Source organism: Rissa tridactyla, chromosome 7 (assembly GCF_028500815.1).
Source record: "Rissa tridactyla isolate bRisTri1 chromosome 7, bRisTri1.patW.cur.20221130, whole genome shotgun sequence".
In the NCBI taxonomy this organism is placed as follows: Eukaryota; Metazoa; Chordata; class Aves; order Charadriiformes; family Laridae; genus Rissa; species Rissa tridactyla.
This window is the reverse complement of record NC_071472.1, coordinates 18,895,750-18,916,601: the sequence shown is the minus strand read 5'-3', so window position 1 is coordinate 18,916,601 and position 20,852 is coordinate 18,895,750. Positions and strand designations below refer to the sequence as shown.

Below are 20,852 nucleotides of genomic sequence, written 5' to 3'. Positions count from 1 at the left end.
CTCTGACATTCTTGTTGCTGAGATCATCCCCACTAGGGCTTTCAGAAGAACATCTGACTGGGGCTCAAATTCTTCACCTTCTGCTGTTGTGACCATAGAGTATGTTACAGGAAAGGTCTCAGTCCTTTACCATTAATAATTAATTTGCTTCTAGATACCTTTTGTTGACTCCAAGATCTGTGAATTTGTGGTTTCTTTCTTTCACCGTGATTTGGTTTCATGTTGAGGGTGTGGGTTCTTTTAATCCCAAGGATAATTTAAGAGAAGAAAAGTATCATTAAATTACTGCAGTCTGAGTCAGAGTTGGTCTGTGAGTTTAGTTCCCTGGCCTTCCCACACAGCATTTCCGATATGCTGTGAGCTGAGGGTGTGCAGGAAAGACTGTAGAGTGACCTAGATACTGTTTAACTCTTTACTAATGAGTGGCTTTCTGACACTGGATATGGCCATTACGTCTTTGGATTCTCAGTCCTTTTCTGTGCCATAGCTGTATCCATTACATTTTCCTGTTTCTGAGTGGTTTTCATAGAAAATATTTTAAGTTTTCTATTTGGATTGGTTTAGACATCTTGTTTAGATAAATTGATAGGAAAAATTAGTAAATGAACTATTTTAGAATCTGAAGCACGGGTGCTGAGATTCGTCCTCCAGTATAAGTTACAGCTTCTTTCAGATAGTACTTTATCACTCCTAAGAGAAAAGTTTGTTCTGCTGCCCTCTTGCAGGCAAAGAAATAGTCATCTTGGGCCCTCGATAATAAAAAAGGTCTGTAAAGTCCACAAACACTGTGACCACGTCATAGAAACTCCCTTGTTGGCGTATGTTGTTGAATCTGTTCGAGAAAGGTTGTGATACACCACTAACCTCGCTGGCTTTGGGCTTGCCTGTCAGCTTTGCTGTCGTGCAGTGGCTGGTTGATTTTTCTTGGCTCTGTATGAGAATGTGTTTTTTGAATAGTCCCTTCTGTGGCTGCTGGTGCTCTGGGTTCGTGAAACCGCCAAAGGGCTGCTCCTTTTAAGAAGCTTTGAATCCATGTCTGTTTAATGTAGGTGCTATCCAAGCTTGCAGTTGATACAGCCAACTGGAGGACCCCAATTTTCTTTGAGCCCAGTTGACCCAGTCTTAAGTCACCCCTTTGCATAGATGCTTATGGGTTGGGTTTTCCCTGCTAGGCTGGGATTAACCTCCCTTGTCGATGTTCTTCACTGTGAACCCCAGCAATCCATGTGCTTCCTTGGCCACACCAGCCAAAGTGCAGCCTGGGACACTGGATTTATCCTTACATGGTGGCATCTGACATAGTCATTATACGAAAGTCCCTGGAAATAAGGGTCTAGGGGATCACATTAGTTTCAGCCAGCTCGGGTACATTCTGTGTGACAATCTGTTAGTGGGCAGTGTGCTGTGGCTGCAGGTCTGTCTGCAGCTCGGGGCTAAGAGCAGGCTGAATGTGCGGTGGTTCCAGAAGACTTCAGTTGTCCTTGGCTAGCTGCTCTAGTGATGGGATGAGAACAGGTTAATGGTGTTTTTAAAGAAAATGGTATATTTAAGCTACCAAAAGCAAATTTCCAGATAAGTGTCTATTACATTCTCTTTGCAAAACTGCAGAAATCAAACTCTGGCTCCTGCTTGCTTCAATCAATATTCAAAAGACTGTCTATCTTAAGCAGTGTGAAACGGAGGAAGTGTCACTGAATATGACCCTGACGCATCAGCCACAAAGGTTGCACTTTAGATTTTGTGCTACAGCTTGTGATTGCTCATCTATCTAAAATTTGGCAACAGATGGGTAGTATTTTTTCTTAATGCATAACACTCCTCTGTCCCTATCTCAGCACTTAATACTGCTGTGGACATCTTTTCAACAGAGCCGGGCAGTTAGAATCAATAATGTGGGAGCTGATGTTTCTGCTCAATAACATACAGCCACTTAAATGCCCTTCTGAAGTATTTTGACCCCTGGAGAGAACTACTTTAGCACAACCATTTTCCCTATTGAAATGGAGATATTTGCTATTCAGCGCAGCTGGGACTTGAGACAAGAGAAGCAGATTCAAATAAGGATCAAGTCTACATGCCGTGCTATTAAGGGGGCAAGGCCTTTGGAAGGTTTAGCAGTGATTTTGAATAATTTGTCCATTTAGTGCTGTTCTAGTATGAATGACATGATGTTACCAGAAGTTAAAGGAGATCAGACTCTAATATTAATTGTACAGTTTCTTCATAATTCGGTGTTAATTCCAGTATAGAATAGCTGTTCAAAGCAGGATTTTACTATGAGTATTTCATAAAAGAAACACTGTTAAAATGCAGTTCAGAGGGACTGGAAGTTACTTGAATGTATTGGGTTTTTTGCTCTTCTGCCCTCCAGACAGAAGAGGGGCAGTCAGCGCTTTCCAAGATTGGGTGTTAAATTAATGCAAGATGCAGGTAAGAACAAATAGATATCTTTGTGTAGAAGGTATTTTAACCAGCAGGCCAGGTCTTGGATTCATCCTGTTAGCTTTGTGTTGTCTTAATATTACAAAAACAGAAGGAAAACATACAAAATATGCTGACATATTTTTAAAAAGTTATTGATGACAGGCATTATTCCAATGACCAAACACCTTTCATACCAGATAAATGTGAGAACAAGCACTATATATGTGTGTGTATATATATATGTATGTGCTTGTGTATATGTAGCTTAGACAATATGCGAGACAGTTTTTGGTTTTGTTTTTTTTTTTTTGTAGTTCAGAGTTGACAGATGGGTCAGGGTTTAGGAAATGGGATGTGGCTGAAAGTGCCCTTGTACTTTGGCAATCTCAAATCCCATGGTTTTCAAGACTGTGCCAACATGTTCTTTGGAGTGTCATTTATTTAAACTGAGGGTATAAGACTTGGTTAGCAACCTTCACTAGAAGTGAAATTAATAGGCAAGAATAAATTAAAGAGTAATCTTCTGTAAGTATACAGGCTTGTAGCATGAATAGGTCTCTATCCACCTAGGAGGTAGACTAATACTAGCTAGGATTGTAGGCAGAATAGCACCTTTTGATTTATACTGTCTGACTAAAACAGGGGAAAAAAGTATTGGGAAATGTTGATAAATAATTTTATTTTCCCCTTGCCTTGTCCTTAATTCCCTCCCACAAGAAAAGGAAATATGCTTAGGGAAAGCCAAAATACAGGACAATGCATCATACGATGACAATGACTGAATTTGGCTTCCTTGGATGGAGGAGGAGGAATTGAAAAATAAAAGGTTTTCAGGTAGAGAGACTAATTTATGCTCCCAAGCTGATCTGTACTGTTTAGCACAGGGAAGAGAAAGGAGTTATAAATTATGAATAACAAGAACTGCTCTTTTATGTCTTCGTAGTTTTATTCTTTCAAGCTGTTAGTGTAGGCTCTGCAAAATTGGTGAGGCTGAAATTTGCCAAGATTTATGGTTGGGTGTAGAAATACTGCCTTACTTTCAGATTAAAACAGCTAGCAGTGGTAAATCAATACATGCACGTCTGCAGACTTGCCATGAGCTTGGCTTATAAATACATAGTAGCATTCATCTGGTTTAATTTCTCATTTTCCCAAATCATTGTCTTGATTAGTGATCGTTTCTCAGAATGAAAAAAGAAGATAAAAGAAATTGCTGGACTGTAGAAATATTCCAGACTTGTAATTTGAACTTATTCGGAACTTTATTATTTTGCTTGCAAATGAAATATGATTTTCAAAAAAACACTGTATCTTTTCATGGCTATGTGAAACTGTGGTCTCATATTTTTTTATATTCTTTCTGGGAGCCACAGGAACTATGATAATTTATTTTCAAAGAATATTGCTTCAGTTTTTGCTTTCAGTTGTGTGTAAAATGCAGATCTTTTTCAGTGCTTTACTCTTAACCCAGGTATTATTTGTGTCCACTCTGTAGTGTTAGGGTAAGAGCACAAGAAGGTGAGACCATTTGCTTTCTTAAAATAACATGGTGTTGTTCTTCCACCTTGTAGCTGTAGGAAACTGGAACCCCTTCCCATATACCTGAATAACCTTGTCAGTAGATGTACTGGCAAATTCCTGCAGGAAATGTAGGTTATCCTATGTTTTTTTGAGTAAGAACAATTCTAGTACTAAAAATTGGCTAAGCCAAGAATTCCAAATATCGTTACAGTTATTTATCTCTTTTTGTAAAATAAAGATTCTCCATAATTTGATCTCCTAAACTGGATGCTGAATGAGACAAGGTAGAAAAGTGCCGCCTGCTTTGTAAGGCAGGAATTCAGAGGCAGACGTCTTGATTTTTTTCTAACGTTGTAGCATTTACTGATAGTTCCTTGTGCAAATGTCTTCATATATGTTAGTTGGTTTGTGATAATTTATGATAATTCTGAGATTTTTTGTTTGTGACTATCTGAGTAACTGCACAAATCATTTATTATCAATGATCCTCAGTTCAGCATCTTATGGTAAAATTTTCTATAATGCTTTCAGTGTAAGAGTACTTAATATAAATTACAATACAGTATATTAGAAGTAGAATAGTAGCAAATCGCTTTCTAAACCATTCAGTCTAATTTATGCACATCACTTCATATTCCACCCAACTCTGAAATATTTTTCTTAAAGAACAATGCCACATAATTTATAAGAAAAATGCAGAGAGATCTTTCCCTAATATTGGTCATCAAGCTCAGTAGAATGTTGGCAGGAAACAACACTTCTAATGTCAACCAGCTTTTGTGTCCCTGCGAACAGATATTTGACAATGTAACGTAACTCTGGGTAGTTCATACCTTTTAAAATACTTTGCATATGAGTTTTCAAATGGGTAAATAGAAAAATTGCCTAAAAGCGTAGGCAAAAATAGGTTATGAAGTATTTACATAGCTCTGCTGAACTGTTGATTTCATAAACTGTAAAGATGATGATAAACATAAACAGTTTCCTTTTCTGAAAGAATAGACACTATAGTTAATGCACTACTGTGATTTTTATTTTCTTTTTCTTCAGTTTAGGAGAAAAAAAGCTGTGGCTACTTAGACAATACTTGCACTTCAAAGTGTGTCAAAGAGGGAAATCCGTTTGTGTTTCTGATAGGTTATTTATCCTGCTTAACCTATAAACTGTGAAGTAACAAGGCTACTGAACTGATAGATAGCCTAGCAGATGGTTCAGAGATTATACTAAATCACCTCCGCTTGTCAGAAGCCAGGCTGGGTTACTGCAGGAACAGTGGCTGCAAGAAACACGGAAGGGGATCATTATTCTATTTTCTAACAAACTGAGGTTTGTTGCTTGAAATTCCATTTTTCTTCACAGCAGGTGACATCTCGTGTCTTTACAGTTAAAACAGATATGTAATCAACAAATTTAGGACCAGCATGTTAGTATCCTGGCTTTCATAAGAAGCATTTGGATGATGAGAATCTTTAGGTGTCTATGAAATATGAAAGATGGTCTCCTGCGCAGTGCAAAAGTGCTCTGCCGCTTTCGCTCCTGTTGCTCTCTCCTTTTTCAGTGTCTAGAGCTGTTGCTTTGGTCTCTCCCTCCCATCAAGTCAAGCATTATTACCTTGCTAGCCTAGGAAAGATTAAATGGAAATTAAATACCATGTGATTAGTAAGAAAAATCATGTTGCAGCTGAGCAAGGATAGGCCAAGATTTAGGGCTTTGTAAAAAAAAAAAAAAAAAAAAAAATCAAAAAATCTCACCCTGAAGAGTGGGTGATTATTAATAATAGTTCTGCCAAATATCTGTATTCACATTCTCAGTGGAGCGACTGAGACAACAGATGCCAATAAACTTCTCAGAGCCTAGAGATGAAGTTATGGGTTCATCCGTCTGAATTTGCCTTTTTTTTTTTTTCTAAATTAACAAAAAAGCCCCAAACCAAACTTTACGTGAAGATTTTATACTTAGGTTTTTAAGTCTCTCATTATTTCATTCTATTGCTGTTGTGTTTTCCTCAAAGTAGCATCAGTTGAATTCTTCTCGATGCCTGCTAGGGAAGAATACAAGAGCCGCCCTCTCTAACTCCAAAAGCTCTTTGGGGGCAAGCCTTCATAGATTTTTATTTTTATTTTCTTTCTCCGTGATCGTGTCATCATAGTACTGAAGAATAACTGTTTTTTTCACATATTGCAACATTCTTAACCTTATAAACTAAAACAAAATAAACATGCCATTACTTTATTTGTTGATTTTTATATTGACAGAGAAAACACCTCTGCAGGGAATTGTTGGAAATCTGTTGGTTTAGTACACACTAGAAAGCTCCGTTAGGGATGCTCTTTTAGTGTCAGCTGTAATATGTCTTAAACATTTAAAATACTCAGAGATGCTAAAAAAGGCAATTTTCCTCAGTTGTGCTAAATGAAAGGGCATTGTACAGTGGGTCGAGCTTTTAAGGTAATCAATTTGTTGTGCAAAAAGGAGCACACTAATTGAAAATCCTTTGCAAAATGTCATAAAAATAACTGTAGGATGTTAACAGGACTTTTTCCCCTTGACTTTCAGTCACCTTCTAAGGAATGGGTAGAGTTTCTTCACATCTCTACAAAGCAAGAGGAAGCAAACATTTCCTGATTCTAAAAACATTTCTTCTCTATCCCTACAGCTCATCCTCGGCTAAACCAGGAAATAGCTACTCTTAAGAAAAACAAAATGGGTGTCTGAAAAATAATAATCTCCAAAATCTTCTTCCTGTGTGTCACTTTGCTATTTGTTAAAGTTTTCAATTCCTGTTTCTTTTTAGCTATGAAGTAGTTACATTTGTGTAGAGCTGGTACACTGTAAACCAAATATGTATTCATAAAATACCACTTTTTATCTGCTAAAATTAATACTGCCCAAGAAACGGAGAAGGCATTTGTTCACACTTCACCAAATTGTGTACGTCCATTATGCTGAGCATCTGCTCTTCTAATGATGGGTAACTGTAAGAGCTGATAGTATATCTGGTTTTGCTACTTTTGATTACTTCTTGGTGAAATCTGAAATTGTATCCTACTGAGCCCGAAGAAAAGATGATTTATTCCAAAGTAATACTGGTTTGTACTAGTATTGGTAACTGCATCAGTAATGATGATGATACATGCTTTTACGCACTGATTCTTAATGAAAACACGAATATGCAAAAATTAAATGAAGAATGAAAGGTAGAGAGGTTGTGAAGAAAGCTTTCTTGGTATTGTGAAGAATTTACAGCAGGGTGTAAGCGAAAGATCTGTGGGATTGGGGTTTTTTGGGGGAGTGTTTTGTGTTGGTTTTCTCTTTTTTTTTTTTCTTTAGTACACAGATCCTAACTCATCAAGAATAGTCTTTACAGTAATGGACAACATGTAGTTTTAATCATGTTGTAAAGACTGTCAAAATAGTAGTTGGCTTCTGTAATAATAAATTCTAATTTATTTGGAGGTATTTTTTGTCTCACAAGTAAAATAATAATAAACAACAGTGAGGACTTACTTGGATATTTGGGTATTTTGAAAATACCATCTTTCTCTCTGAAGTACCAGAGAGTCAGAGGGACATTTACTAAGAAAAAAAGGAGCTAGCTTCGTGTCAAAGCCACATAGGCATTGAAAAGAGTGTCATCAAAGCAGTGTTCTAACTTTTAATTTAGGTTCATATTTTGCAGATACTGAAAAACATAATCCAGTGCCTGAAATATGTCACATCTGGCTGAGCTGATTAACCCAGTGCTTGAATATCTGAGGCTAGTATAGGAGATTTTGCTGAATGAAGCAAATTAGCCAATTCTTTAACAATTTCAAAACACAACTTCTGCTAAACTAGATTGTGCATACCCATTTACTGTGCAAATAAAAATAAGAAAAGTATAACTGCAACTTTTAATGTAATGTTTAATTATGCACTAAAAATGATTGGTCCCGCTTTTGGTGGTAGGGTACTCGTTTTGTTCTGGTAGCAAATCTTTAGGTTCATGATGGCCATAAAGCAACTGAGTGATTCCAAAGAGTTTCTCAAAGAACAGCGTGTCTTCCAACAACAGAAAACAAAATACGGACAAAATGTTCTCAGCAATGTCTACACTAGGGCATAGATGTGGTGAAGAAGAATTTAAAAATGGAAACCATATGGTTTGATTCTGTTCTCCAAACTCAGTATTCTGCTGGATTAAATAAATTTCTTCGTCAAGTTTTTGTTAAGGTAACATTTACCCCTAATTGAATAGCAGGATTAGAGTAGGCTGTCACAAGGACTAGCGGTATGGTATTGACAATTATTTTCTGAAATTTCCCTTATTGGGAAATCAAAACTTTGATACATGCAGACACAACCTCCCCCTGTGTTTATCTAAGCTTAAATGGGAGCAAGAGCTTCAGGTTCAGTACACCGCTTTCCCAAGATGCAGCAGAGAGAGGGAGATACGGGAGCCAGATAAAAACCTTTTGTATTGCTCAGAGGTGTTTTTTTGGATCCAGCAGAAAAGATTGCTGGGGCTGATTATGTTCCTTGGCTGTGCTGTTGGCTTCAAAATGCCCCAAACACTGGAAGAGCAGCGAGGTATGGGAGCCAGCTGTACCAAGTCAGCTCTTGCTGACTACTCCCTTGACTTTTTTCTTCTGGTACAGGGATTTTTCTGTGCTCCTTTTGCACTAGGTGGTATAGAGGAGCTGAGAACTGCAACATAGGTGGGTTTTTCCCATGGACTGCTTAGGTGCCTTCTCTTCAGGTCTCTCTTCAGAATGGGTTGGGCTTCCACATACTCAATGAGTGAGATGGACTGTGGTGGGGACTTGGCTATTAAGAGCATTAGTTTCATGTAAATGTTTGAGTCGTACTGTTCAAAACACAATACTCTGTGTTTGGGGGGGGTGAGGATTCTCTCTTAAAAGGCGCACATCACTGATTTGCAGAAGTCAGTTTTTATTACGTGCATTTATTTAGGGTCGTACTAAAGGCTAATATTCCCTTTGAAGCAGGAATTTACTGTATTTAGGACACATGCAAGGTGCCCACTGACCATGTTGTACTGAATAAGACAATGTTTGACTAAGAAAGTTGTTTTTTCTTCTTGTTTGTTTGTTTTTTAAAAGCTGATTTACAGACTAAGAATCCCTACCTGCATGTTCTTTTTAGTATTACAGTTAGCATACAGGAGTTGCTTCGGTAGTATTTGCTTTATCCATTTTGTTCTAGTTATTTAGCCTAGCCTAAAGTAAGGTTTATTTTGATGTGGATCCATTCAGCAACTGCAATGTGTTTTAGGATTAACTGATCAGCTCTCCCACATGACCCTCCTTGCCGGATCTGCCTGTTTGTTGTGCTCTCTTGTCTCTGGGTCACCTCATGAGAATATTGGCTCCCTACCAAAATTTTTATGTTCAGCCAGGTTCTCTTTCCTTTCACAATTTTACCTGATAGTAAGTTCATGTACTCAGAGCCACTTATATGTTATGAAATCCATGCCTGGTTTTACCACATGATTCTGGCTCTTGGAAATAAAGAGCATTCCATGAAGGGCAGTGATAAGATGCTAAGATGTGAAAATTAATCTAGAATAAACACAGAAGATATGCCGCATTGTTTCTGCATGGCAGAGGAGTTCTGACAGCACTGCAGTAATGCAAGGGATAACAGCAGGATCTCTAGGAATGCTCTTTTTACAGCTGGACTAGACTTAGGCAAAGAGAGAGCACTGCTCACCTTCAGCACAAAGTTCTGGACGGTTCAGGACGCAGCACCTAAGCAGCTCTAAAAGGCAAGGGCTTCCCATGGTAGCAGAGATCCGTCCGGTGCGTTAGTGTCCGAGTCAACATCAGGTGGTAGAGAAACCCTTCAAAGCACCAGCTGGAAGACAGTTTGAAAGTCCTGCAAAGGGGAAAGCACTGTGAGCTTGGTGGTATGAGGTATATTACATTAAGCTACTGCAGGCAAAGATTTGAACAATTCATTCCAGACAACCCCTATCAAGCCTCTCACTGCCTGTTCTAATTGTACCTCCCCTAATGTACACACAGATAAGTTCTTTCAACACTCAAAATAGCACTTGTGGCAGAAACTTCAAGCTACTTCGTTCCCCATTCTTTGTCATGCTCATGATTGCATCTTATCGCCCTCACGTTTGCAAGTATGTTCGTTATACTAGCAGATGTACAAAGGGAGAAAAATAAACACTGGTTCGGTTTGATTCACGTACTTAAGTTTTCTGAGGATCCTTTTCCTTCATCATCATGGAAGTCACCAAGAGTAGGCTTCAGAGATGTTTTAAATGTCGAAAGTATTCCTAGCTATTTGTAATAAATCTGTCAGTGTGATTATTTGCACTGGGTTTGACCATGTTGCTGAAAAATGTGATTTTTAAAAAGTACTTGTTAATACTTTTCTTCAAGCTTTCCACTTCAAAAGTATCTAATACTAAGGTATGGTGCTGTGTTTTGACATCCATGTTGCCTGGCAGTAGATCTTAGGGCAGCTGAGTAGGTGGGGTTACACAAAGAGCGTGTAATGGGCAGCAGTAAGCATTATCCTATTAAGGAGCAGTTCTGTTTGTCTTCCTAACTTGGCTTTTGAACAAGTTCGTTCTTTATCTTGTATCCAAATACACATTTGTATTGGTGTTCTGTACTATAACGATAGTTTGTACACTGGTACATAGACTGTTACTGAACATACCCCTTTTAATCCCATAACCAATGTACTCTGGCAATTATTTACCTGCCTCTTACTCAAGCCTTCTCTTCCTTAATATATTATAGAATCACAGAATGTGTTGGGTTGGAAGGGACCTTTAAAGGCCATCTAGTCCAACCCCCCTGCAGTAAGCAGGGATCTCTTCAACTAGATCAGGTTGCTCAGAGCCTCATCAAGCCTGGCCTTGAATGTCTCCAGGGATGGGGCCTCCACCACCTCTCTGGGTAACCTGTTCCAGTGTCTCACCACCCTCGTTGTAAAGAACTTCATCCTAATGTCTAATTTAAACGTACCCTGCTCTAGTTTAAAACCATTGCCCCTCATCCTATCACTACATGCCCTTGCAAACAGCCCCTCCCCAGCTTTCCTGTAGGCCTCCTTCAGGTACTGGAAGGGGCCATAAGGTCTCCCTGGAGCCTTCCCTCCTCCAGGCTGAACAACCCCAACCCTCTCAGCCTGTCTTCACAGGCGAGGTGCTCCAGCCCTATGATCATCTTCATGGCCCTCCTCTGGGCCTGCTCCAACAGGTCCATGTCCTTCTTGTGCTGAGGGTTCCAGAGCTGGACACAGTACTCCAGGTGGGGTCTCACGAGAGTAGAGTAGAGGGGGAGAATCACCTCTCTCGATCTGCTGGCCAGAGACGTGATTCTCCCCCTCTACTCTGTTAATATTAGTTAACATTGGTACAAGTTCTGTATAGAAAAGAGATGCAAAGCTGAAAGCATCTTTCCATCTCTAAAGATAAGTCATACTAAAGAGAAAATGTGTTAACAACACTCAACACCCCCCCCCCCCCCGCCCAAATTCCCAAAAAAACACCTCTGTTGCTGCTGAACATTTATTTGATGTTATTTTGGGGAGAAAAATAACCTACTTAATAAGAAATACCTAGTTGCTTGTCACCAGCCAGATTAGCAATTATTTCTCAAGATTAGCACTTAATTTAAAAGAAAGCATATTTTAAAAAACTGCTTCAGAAGAGAAGGAATAAGCAATCACCAGTCACTGTAGAAGTGATTCTGCCAGCCATGAGAGATGTGCCCTGCCTTAGGTAGACTTACTATGTCTCACCAAGCATGCAGTAAGGCTTTGGAGCAGAAGATTAGCCTCAGCAGGGTGCCTAAGATAACTAGATACGCGTGAGCTTTGAGAGGAATGATGATCCTCAGGCAAGACCTACCACCATAGGCATTTTTGGAATGTAAGTTTTCTCTTGCTTGCTATATTTCTTTTTGTAAGCAGGCAATACGTATTAGTTTGCACCATGACTCTGATGTGTTTTATAGCTCATTGATTTCTGGTGGGTCCTGGATTGGAGTTGCACCTAACAAATGAGCAATTGAATGCAGGAGCCTGTGTTAACAGCAGTATTAGGACTGCAGAATTCGGGAGGAAGGAAGTAGATTGTCATGGTGGTGAACATTTGAAGGAAGCACTTAAGAGGAACTGCAAGGACTAATTTCCCCTGATATCAGACCATGTGGTGGGAGCAAGTAGGGGATGTACCCCTCTGCCCGGGCTGAGGTGGGGTAAAACGGCATTTCTGTGCTTCTTGGCATGGCAGGCACTTGGGAGGAGTATTCACAGGGAAAATCATAGAAGCAATCCTGGCGATAGCTGCTATTGTTATACGGGTTCTCCAAATCGTTCCTAGACTCACACTGCTGAAACTTCTTGGCAGTCTTCCATGGCAGCCGGTTCCTTGCAGGAACCGTGCTATCTAGGACAGTGGGTTAAATCACTAGTGGTCTTGCACATTGGAAGATGTACAACTACATGAAGTGGTTGTAAAGAACAGACATGCAAACACATGTTTATGGGCTGGTGTGCGTCAGCATCTGTGGGCCAGGGCAGTCAATAGCCAGCCCCTGCCTCCCCTCCCTGACCAAACTGGCTGAGGGTTGCAGGTACTTTGTTTACATAGATACCCAGTGCTGTAGTTTTATACCACCACCACTTTCTACACTTTCAAGAACTGAAACAGTAGCAGTAACAAGATCATCTTTCAGAGATTTTTTTTTCCCACAAAAGGTTATGTAGCTCTTCACTTTAAGAAGCTTAGTGAAGGTGATAGGGTATGGAGAGTGCTGGCCATCAAGTACAAGGCTGGGTCCAGGCAACTTGGGGCGTAAGAGTTCAGTGGATCTTGAAGAGCGCAGTCCCTGAACAGTTTGCCTCTCTTATTTATAGCACGTGTGTTTACTCTGCACTCTGAAAAATTCTGGAGAAAGTTTCAGAAGTTTTGACATAGAAGGTATAGAGCTTTCCAAATGGAATGATGTATTTGGAAAACAAGTGTCACTAATACTACTCCAACTATCAGGCACAATTTCTATTGCTTTATTACAGCTTCTAGCATAGTATATTTAGATATGCGCTGATTTTCATTGACACACATTTTTTAGGCTATAGGTGGATAGTTCTATTTTATATCAATATAGATGCTCACAGCTTCACATACAGTAAGGAAGCCAACACCTAGTGGCTACTGTCCCAGGTTTACCCCCTTGCAACTATTTGAAGCCATGCAAAAACTCACGGAATGAACAGAAGGCACTTGAAACTGTTCACAAAGAGTGATAACTGCACTGAAACATGTATTTAAATGTTCTTTAAGGGGAAAGTACTTTGTAAATAGGCTTCATCCTTGAATAACTGTCTCTTTGCAAGTGATTTGAGTACTCTTAACCAACTAAGCTTAACTTTGTTAGGCTTCTTACATATTTTGACAAACTTTCAAGACTAATACAGCCACTGCAGAAATTGTGTTAGTTGTCATTTGAAATAGTATCTTTTTGAAATGATACTCACTCTGTGGAAGTTACATTTAGCAGGTGAACCAGCAAAACCTTTTTCTTCCCTGAATTCCGCTTTCTTAACGCTGATAACATTTCTCATAACTTTCAGTTCATTTTGTGTTCTTGTACAATGATAAAGAACCTCTTGGCACACAGTGCTTAGGTATACCTCGTAACGTATTAAGTTACGTTATATGCTCATTTGAAAACAAACTCGTGTTGCGTCGTTTCTGTCTTGTATCAGCAGTGTGTCAAATGTAGTTCACAAGCAAAGGGAGGAGGCTGTGGTAAGGAACTTGGGAAACCTGGGCGCTCTTTCCCATTCCACTGCTGCTGCAGGCCAGGCCAGTGGCTTTACTGAAATTTAAACTGGTATTTGTCTTCCAAGGAACATTGCAAGTTTTCGCCAGCAGCAACAAATTCTACTCTAAATTTGATCAAAAAACCTAATACTGATAAATTTTGCAAAGCGCTTCAGAAACAGCAGTCGTTCCCATAGCCGGGATTGCTGTCTGCCTGTTTCCCAGGCTTAATTGCTTTTACACCTCTGGGTGCTCACCTTCGGACTGCGTAGCAGATTGCCACCTGGAATACCCAGTTACCGAGAAGCTGAGGAACAGGCAATGAATGTATTTTTCTTCTAAAAAAAAAAAAAAAAAAAAAGAAAATTGAAGTTTTCCTGAGGGATGTTTTGGTTTTAGTTGAAATTGTTTGCATTTTAATTTTCCATTTTAAAAATACAGAAAATTTGTTACCGCCTTTGCTGATCAGCTTTCATAAATCTGACTTGCACTTGTCACAGAGTTTTTAATCTTTTGCAGTGGGAGGGGGAAGAGATAGCTAAGGTGGGTTTTTTGTGTTTTTTTGTTTGTTTGGTTGGTTTGTTTTCTCCCTCTTGTGCCGTGTTAGTTAGCAAGCCTAGCACTGACAAGGCAGTTTGTCTGCTTTATCTGGTATCTATACTGAGAGAGTCCAAGCTTAGTCTAAAATGTGGTTTCTTGTACGTAGCAGGATTTCAACTGTGTTGTATTCTTTTCTGTAGAGCACATTTTCACTGGCTTGTTTTGTGATCTGCTTTGCCACTAAGAACACAGGGGCAATAGAACAAGATCATGCTTGAAATTGTTGATCTTTATAATCACTTCTATCTACAGATGAGGTTTCGCTATATAATTATATAGCCTATATATTATTCCATTTTGTTAAAAGTAAAGGGTAATAGGATATAAAATAATGCGAATTTGGTATCTGTTGTAATAGGCTATTTTTTTCTCATTTTCCTTACATATGTATGATACATTTTAGGTATGGGAAAATTGTGTCCACGAAGGCTATTTTGGATAAGACAACAAACAAATGCAAAGGTATGTATGTCTGCCTTTATATTACATTCATCTGAAAGACCTAATTGATTCTGTAAAATACCCTGCTGTTTAATTTTAAGTGCTCTCTACTCCCCTCCCTTTCTTCTTCCTAAACTAGTCTTACTCTTGCCCAGGGTCAGTGTATTCAGTACATTTGTTTCCAGCGGAGCTGGCAGACAGCCAGCGTCAGTGGTGCAGCCAAGCCTGAGTGAAGCTGCCACGCACAGTGCTGGCTGGCAGTTCGCCTCTATTTTAAAAACAAAAATGGAGCTAAAAGCAGCTTTTCCCCTTTTTTGCCTAGAGAAACTAGGGAAGCTTACAGAAGACCATTCAGCTGTACTGAGCATCTGAAAAAATTATATATCGTGGAAATCAGCTCCATTGATTAGAGTAGTTTAAAGCAACACTTAATTACACGTTCCAATCCTCTAATTGTGTTTTGTTATATGCAATTGAATGTATTGGGAGCAAAGAGAGGGTTCGTTTTCACCAAAGTAATTGCAGCTGGAAAAAAAATCTTCAAAGTCCTTTAGATAAGCTGGATACATCAGTTCACTGATTTTCGTCACTCCCTGCAATTACAGTGAGGTTGTATCCCAGCAATGTGCACGGTGGGAGAAGGTGTGGTAGCAGACGCCGAAATATCAGATTTCAGGCTTTCTTTTTTAAATGAAGAGGATAATTTCTAAGCAAAGTGAAGAATTGTCAGGGGGTTTAGCAACGTTAATAACAGTAAAGCTCATGAATGAGCATAAAGCTGATAGGCAGAGGCAGGAGAGGAGAGTTCATCATTAATTGAGACTCAGTTTTTCTGCAGGAGTTGGAAGCAGTGCAGGGGCATAGCTTCTTAGCTCCCCATCTTAAGCCATTAAGGAGGTGCTGACAGTTCAGAAACAGAAATTCCTAGAAATTTTTTTCCCAACTTGTATGCAGATGTCATCTGCATATATGGTGACTAGGAAAGAGGAGATGCCCTTTTCAATTATTTTAATTCATTAATACCTGTGACAGCGCTTAACTGATTTATTCTGTCCGTTCCCCTGGTTCCTGAAGATTTCAGTAGCTCTGTTCAGTGATATAGAAATTCTCACGTTAATGTTTTAAGAGATTTAAGCTGACTTTTCCAATATAGATTTTAAATCTTGCTGGTGAAAAATGGTAACTAACAGTCTGTTGTAACAATATACAGCAAGTTAAGGCTGCAGGGAAGCTCAGTGCCTATCACTGAAATTGCAGTAGGAACATAAGCAGACAAAATGCAGAAATCTAACTGGAATTTAACCAAAAGATTGACAGCATCTCTGGCTCTTGCCAAAAAAAACCCACCACACCATGGGATTTAAACTAACTGGAGCAACAAGCTTATGTATCATCTAGAAGGTGGCAAGGCCAGCTTTGATGGCACGCATGGTATGGGTATGTAACTTTGTCTATATTGCACCCTGCGGTGTGGTGGTGTTGCTGACCTGGGCTGTCATGGGTATGGGAAGCTAGTTTTGCCTTGGCAGCACAAAACTTGATATGAGCTAATTCACTCTGTTTCATGTCAAGATTTAACAGTCCACAGCACCACATGTTACACAGAACAATATGCTGCTTTCTTCAGCTTCTTGGCAGGTTAAATAAGCTTGCACTGATGTACAAGGCTGCTCGAGTTGTTTTTCCCGACTTAAGGACTTTGAAGCTAGTTCAGTTATATCTTTGCACAACCTTTTTGCTCTCAGTATAGACATACTGTAAGAGAATCCTATAACCTTCTGAAGAAGTAATTCCATTTTCCGTTCCTCTAGAGCTTTTTTAATTGTTGGGTTTTTTGTTTGTTTTCCTTCAACCCGACTTAGATATTGGAGAGGGATTTCTTTAGTATTTGGGGCTGTTCATTGGTGGGAAGGAAGGGGGTTGAAAAATGCAGAATGAGGTTTGTGATAACATCTACAGGAAGTAGCTTCCAAACTCAGACTGCCTTTTGGTGAGACTTGAGCATCCAACTCACAGGTTGCATTAAAAATCCAACCTATAAGGTCAGTGTCTGTAAAGACCAAGGGATATTGCTTTTCAGATGTCCTGGAATCCATTACCTGTACATTGTTGTTCAGAATAAGAACAGAAGTTACTCCCTATATATGGAAATTGTTGCAATTGGCTCTGGGTTTACTTTAACATTTAAAGATTGCATTGTATGTCATAGAGAATGCTTTCAGGACAATTTTTTACATTCTGATTTCAGTAACAACAGTGGGGAAAACTCCCTTGATTTCAGTGAAGCTGAGTTTTCACTCACTTGCTAAATTTAACTGTCTTTTATGTATATACAATGAAGTAACTAATTCACCAAAAAGTGGGTTAAGTTGCAGTAGATATGCGTCTTGTAAACTAAACTCCTCTCCCAGTTTTGAGTAAGTGACATATAACTTAGAGGCTTATTGACCTCTTACTCAAACTGGACTAAGAATTTAGTTTAGAAAAATGAACAGATTATGCTTTATTTGGTGATCTCTATGAAATAAACTGATGATGTCACATTTGCTCTTAGAAGATAAGTACCAGACAGCACAAAGCAAACCACCATACTGCTTGTTAGCGATTTGGACAAAATCCTGATAACGAGCGGGCATGGAAATTGGTTTGTTCCAGTAGGGTAGGTCCCCACCAGTTCAAGGTTGAAGGACTTTAGCAGATTATCTTTTTGGGACAAAGTGAAAAACTTTGGAGCTCAAATTGTCCCACTTCACAAACAGGAAAATTGTATTAAATAAGCATGCTAGTAGCAGATGAACCGTTTGATTACAAGATGGTTTCTGTCTTGTTAATGAACTATGTTTTATATTTCAGGTTACGGTTTTGTTGACTTTGACAGCCCAGCAGCTGCTCAGAAGGCAGTTTCTGCTTTAAAGGCCAGTGGAGTCCAAGCACAGATGGCAAAGGTGAGTTAAAACAACTGGCTAATTCTTGCACCGGGTTGTGAAGATGAAGAAGCTTATATATTAGCAGAGCATCGGCAATGTGAATTTTCAAGTTGCAGGCCCTTTGCAGAGAGCACAGTCCTCAAGCCACAAGATCTATTAAGGTAACAGAATGAGGGCTTTTGACTGCCATATCTCAAATCATCTCAACTAATGAAATAAAGAAACATAGTATGGTAAAGTCTCTGAGCTCATCTGGTTGGATTTATCAATTTATTCATGATACTGTTTTTCCATTGGCTTCATCAGAAGAAAGATTAGCAATAAATTGTAAGAACTACAGTAGGCTTAATGTTTTAAATACGTATTAATTCCTGGAACAAGTCAATAGCTGAAATAGTTTACAGCACAAAGATATGAAAGGTTTTATACGTTGCCTGCTTGTTGTTACTGAGGTTAGCAGCCTTGCAATTTGGGGATGAATTTTTAAACACAACATGTCAAAATTTAACCTTGTGACTTTGTCTTCAGCCTTTCTAGTATATTTTCTGTTAACTTAAGTAAAATTTAAATCTTGGCATTGATGATAGATGTCTTGAAATTCTTAGCCAACTCTTTGATAACCTATTTCTGCATCAGGGCAAACCAAAGCATTAGTAAAAATAAAGAAATAAGATCTTTCTTCTTTTTCTGTCGTTTGTACTGATCCTCGCCTCTGAATCAGGTTATTAGCCAAAAGTGATCTTCAGAGCCATACTCTTTCAACATAGGATAAGTTTCTCAAATCTGTAAAATGAGGTGGATGATACATTAGTAATGATTTTGTCATGTGTTCTTGTTAGGTGAGGTGGCCTGGTTCCAATAGAGTGCCATAAACGCCACTACAAATTTATTAAATAAAGAAAATATTACCAACGTAATCTGTTCATATAATTTGTGGTACCCCTTAAAGCAATTTTTTTTTTACTTTGAAAATTATATTCCAATTAAAAGAAAAATCCAGTAATTAAATAGTAATCTCAGAGACTTTTTTTAATAAAGTAGTCTGCCACAGATCTGGCAAATCTTTTGTAGTTATCCATTAGGTACAGATTTTTTTCAGATGAGATATTTTCCACAGTTTTTCAGCTGAGGAGAACAGTTAAGCTAACAACATAAAATGTCTTTGGATGGATTCCAGGGCAACAAAATGGAAACCATATGTTTCATACTTAATGCATGTTTCATTATAGCCATGACACAAACATACATACTTACTGGAAAACACTTGTTTTTTTTTTTTTCTTTGTATCTTTTTATAAGGTTTTATATATGCTTAATAAAGACCTTTTAATTAATCTTTAGGTTTTAGGTAGTTTAAAGTATACATTAGATTTTTCAAAGCTTCTGTCTGCCATCTTACAGATAAGATATCTAGGTAGGAGGGGAGAAAAAAGAATACAAAGTCATGTAAATTCATTTTGCTGGTGAATTTTGATGTCTGATTTAATTGTCTTCTTGAGTAGATGAAGAAGCTCTAATAATTCACTATAGTAATCTAATTAATAATTTCTTAATTTTTCCCATGGTATATTTTTCTGACTCATTTCCTCTGACAGTTAGCTGCAATATCGCTAATATTTCTTTCTGTTAGCATTCATGAAAAAAATGTGCACCATAATACCTGACAGTTTTGATTGATTTTTCCGACACCATGTCAAGCCTGGTGGCTTGTGGGAAATCTGTGACTATAAAGTTTGCATTCCAGTGAAACTTGTTGTTCTGCTTCTTAACATGGAAAGAGTGTTTAAATTGTTAAAAAAACCAACCCAATGAACAGTACCACAACAGTCACAAGTGACTAAGAGTTTGAGTGCTTTGATTTTTGTCTATTTTTGAGCCATTTTTTTTCTTTTCTGCGCTGTGCTGCTCTCCTTTTGTCTGAAAAACCCGATCTCTGCTTGGATGCTGGGAATTGCCAGTCACTTACAGTTGTTTTGGCAAGATTAGCAAATCAGACTCTTCGCATGCAAGACACCATAAAAGTTTACTTGCATTGTGTATTTAATATTTTATCCTTTTGCATGTTACCACCTGTGCCGTGAAGTGGTCTTGCAGTGAAGATGTTTAGGCTTTAGCCTGAATGTCACAGGGAAAGATTTGGAGGACAGTTTCTCGGCTGTCTGGCTCTGACGGATTTCCTCACCAACGACTACAACTGCTTCAGTTCCAAAGAGAAATAAATGCCTCTTGGCAGGATTTGTCCGTGGGAAGGCGTTGTTAATGCGCTGTGCCCAGGGTGTCAGCCAGCAGCACGGCTCCTCAGTATTCTCGCCCTCCTCCCAGATAGGGTGGTAGTCCCTGAAGGGGAAGGAAAATGTTATTGTGTCAGTGAGTTAGAAATTACACACGTCAGCAAAAATCACGTACAAATCCTAGTTTAGCAGAAGTGGTTGAGATTATACGTATTAAAACCTTTGTTGTTTGTTTTGTAGAGATAACTTCAAATATTTGACTTTGTGAGCTTTTCCTATCCACGGGGTAAGATCACGCTGTACTCAGCGGTCTGCTTCCAAGTTGACCTGACTCCAGAAAAATATCACCTTGTCTGTTGTGTTTCAGATATTGTTGAGCAGATCGGGAGGGCCTGGGGCCTGAGACATGGCTTCAGGCCATATCCTGCCAGATCTGTTCCAGGGGGTTCACCGTTTGTGGAGAAGTGGCCATGTCTTTATATCATGATGATAGTGTTAGCGAAGGAACACGGTGTCAGACCATGGCTCAAGAAATGTTCTGTCTTCAGTTATTCTGCTCTTCCTGAGAAATGAATTGGGAACGCTTGACTAAGAGCAGCTTGGGAATTGTTTTGCTTTGTGCTGATTAACAGGATCTTCCAGCCACTGCTGAAAAGGAGATGCCTCCAACCATTCCTTTTAGTCGGATAATGCTGCTAAGAGCTCACATAAGATGAAATTGCATTGCCAGGGGATGGGAGTAGTTTTTGGATGGAAACTTGAAATGGAGATTATGGGCTCTTGCCCCTCTCCTCTCGTCACACTGAGTATTGCCAGCATTCGCTCTTGTCAGTTGTCTTCTCGGTGTGTACAAGTGGCTGTGGAAAGGAATCAGGAGATGGTGTGAGCTGTAGTGGTAGCCCTGGTACA

General features: G+C 39.0%; 1 protein-coding gene across 6 annotated transcripts in view; it reads left to right on the top strand.

The window, feature by feature from the left end:
* Positions 1–20,852, top strand: part of RBMS1 (RNA binding motif single stranded interacting protein 1) — a 149,640-nt gene that overhangs the window by 93,631 nt on the left and 35,157 nt on the right. For all 6 annotated transcript variants that reach the window (XM_054207719.1, XM_054207720.1, XM_054207718.1 and 3 more), the window contains exons 3-4: positions 14,748–14,806; positions 17,639–17,730. In XM_054207719.1, the coding sequence (XP_054063694.1) occupies positions 14,748–14,806; positions 17,639–17,730 (151 nt within the window). The remainder of the gene's footprint in view (positions 1–14,747; positions 14,807–17,638; positions 17,731–20,852) is intronic.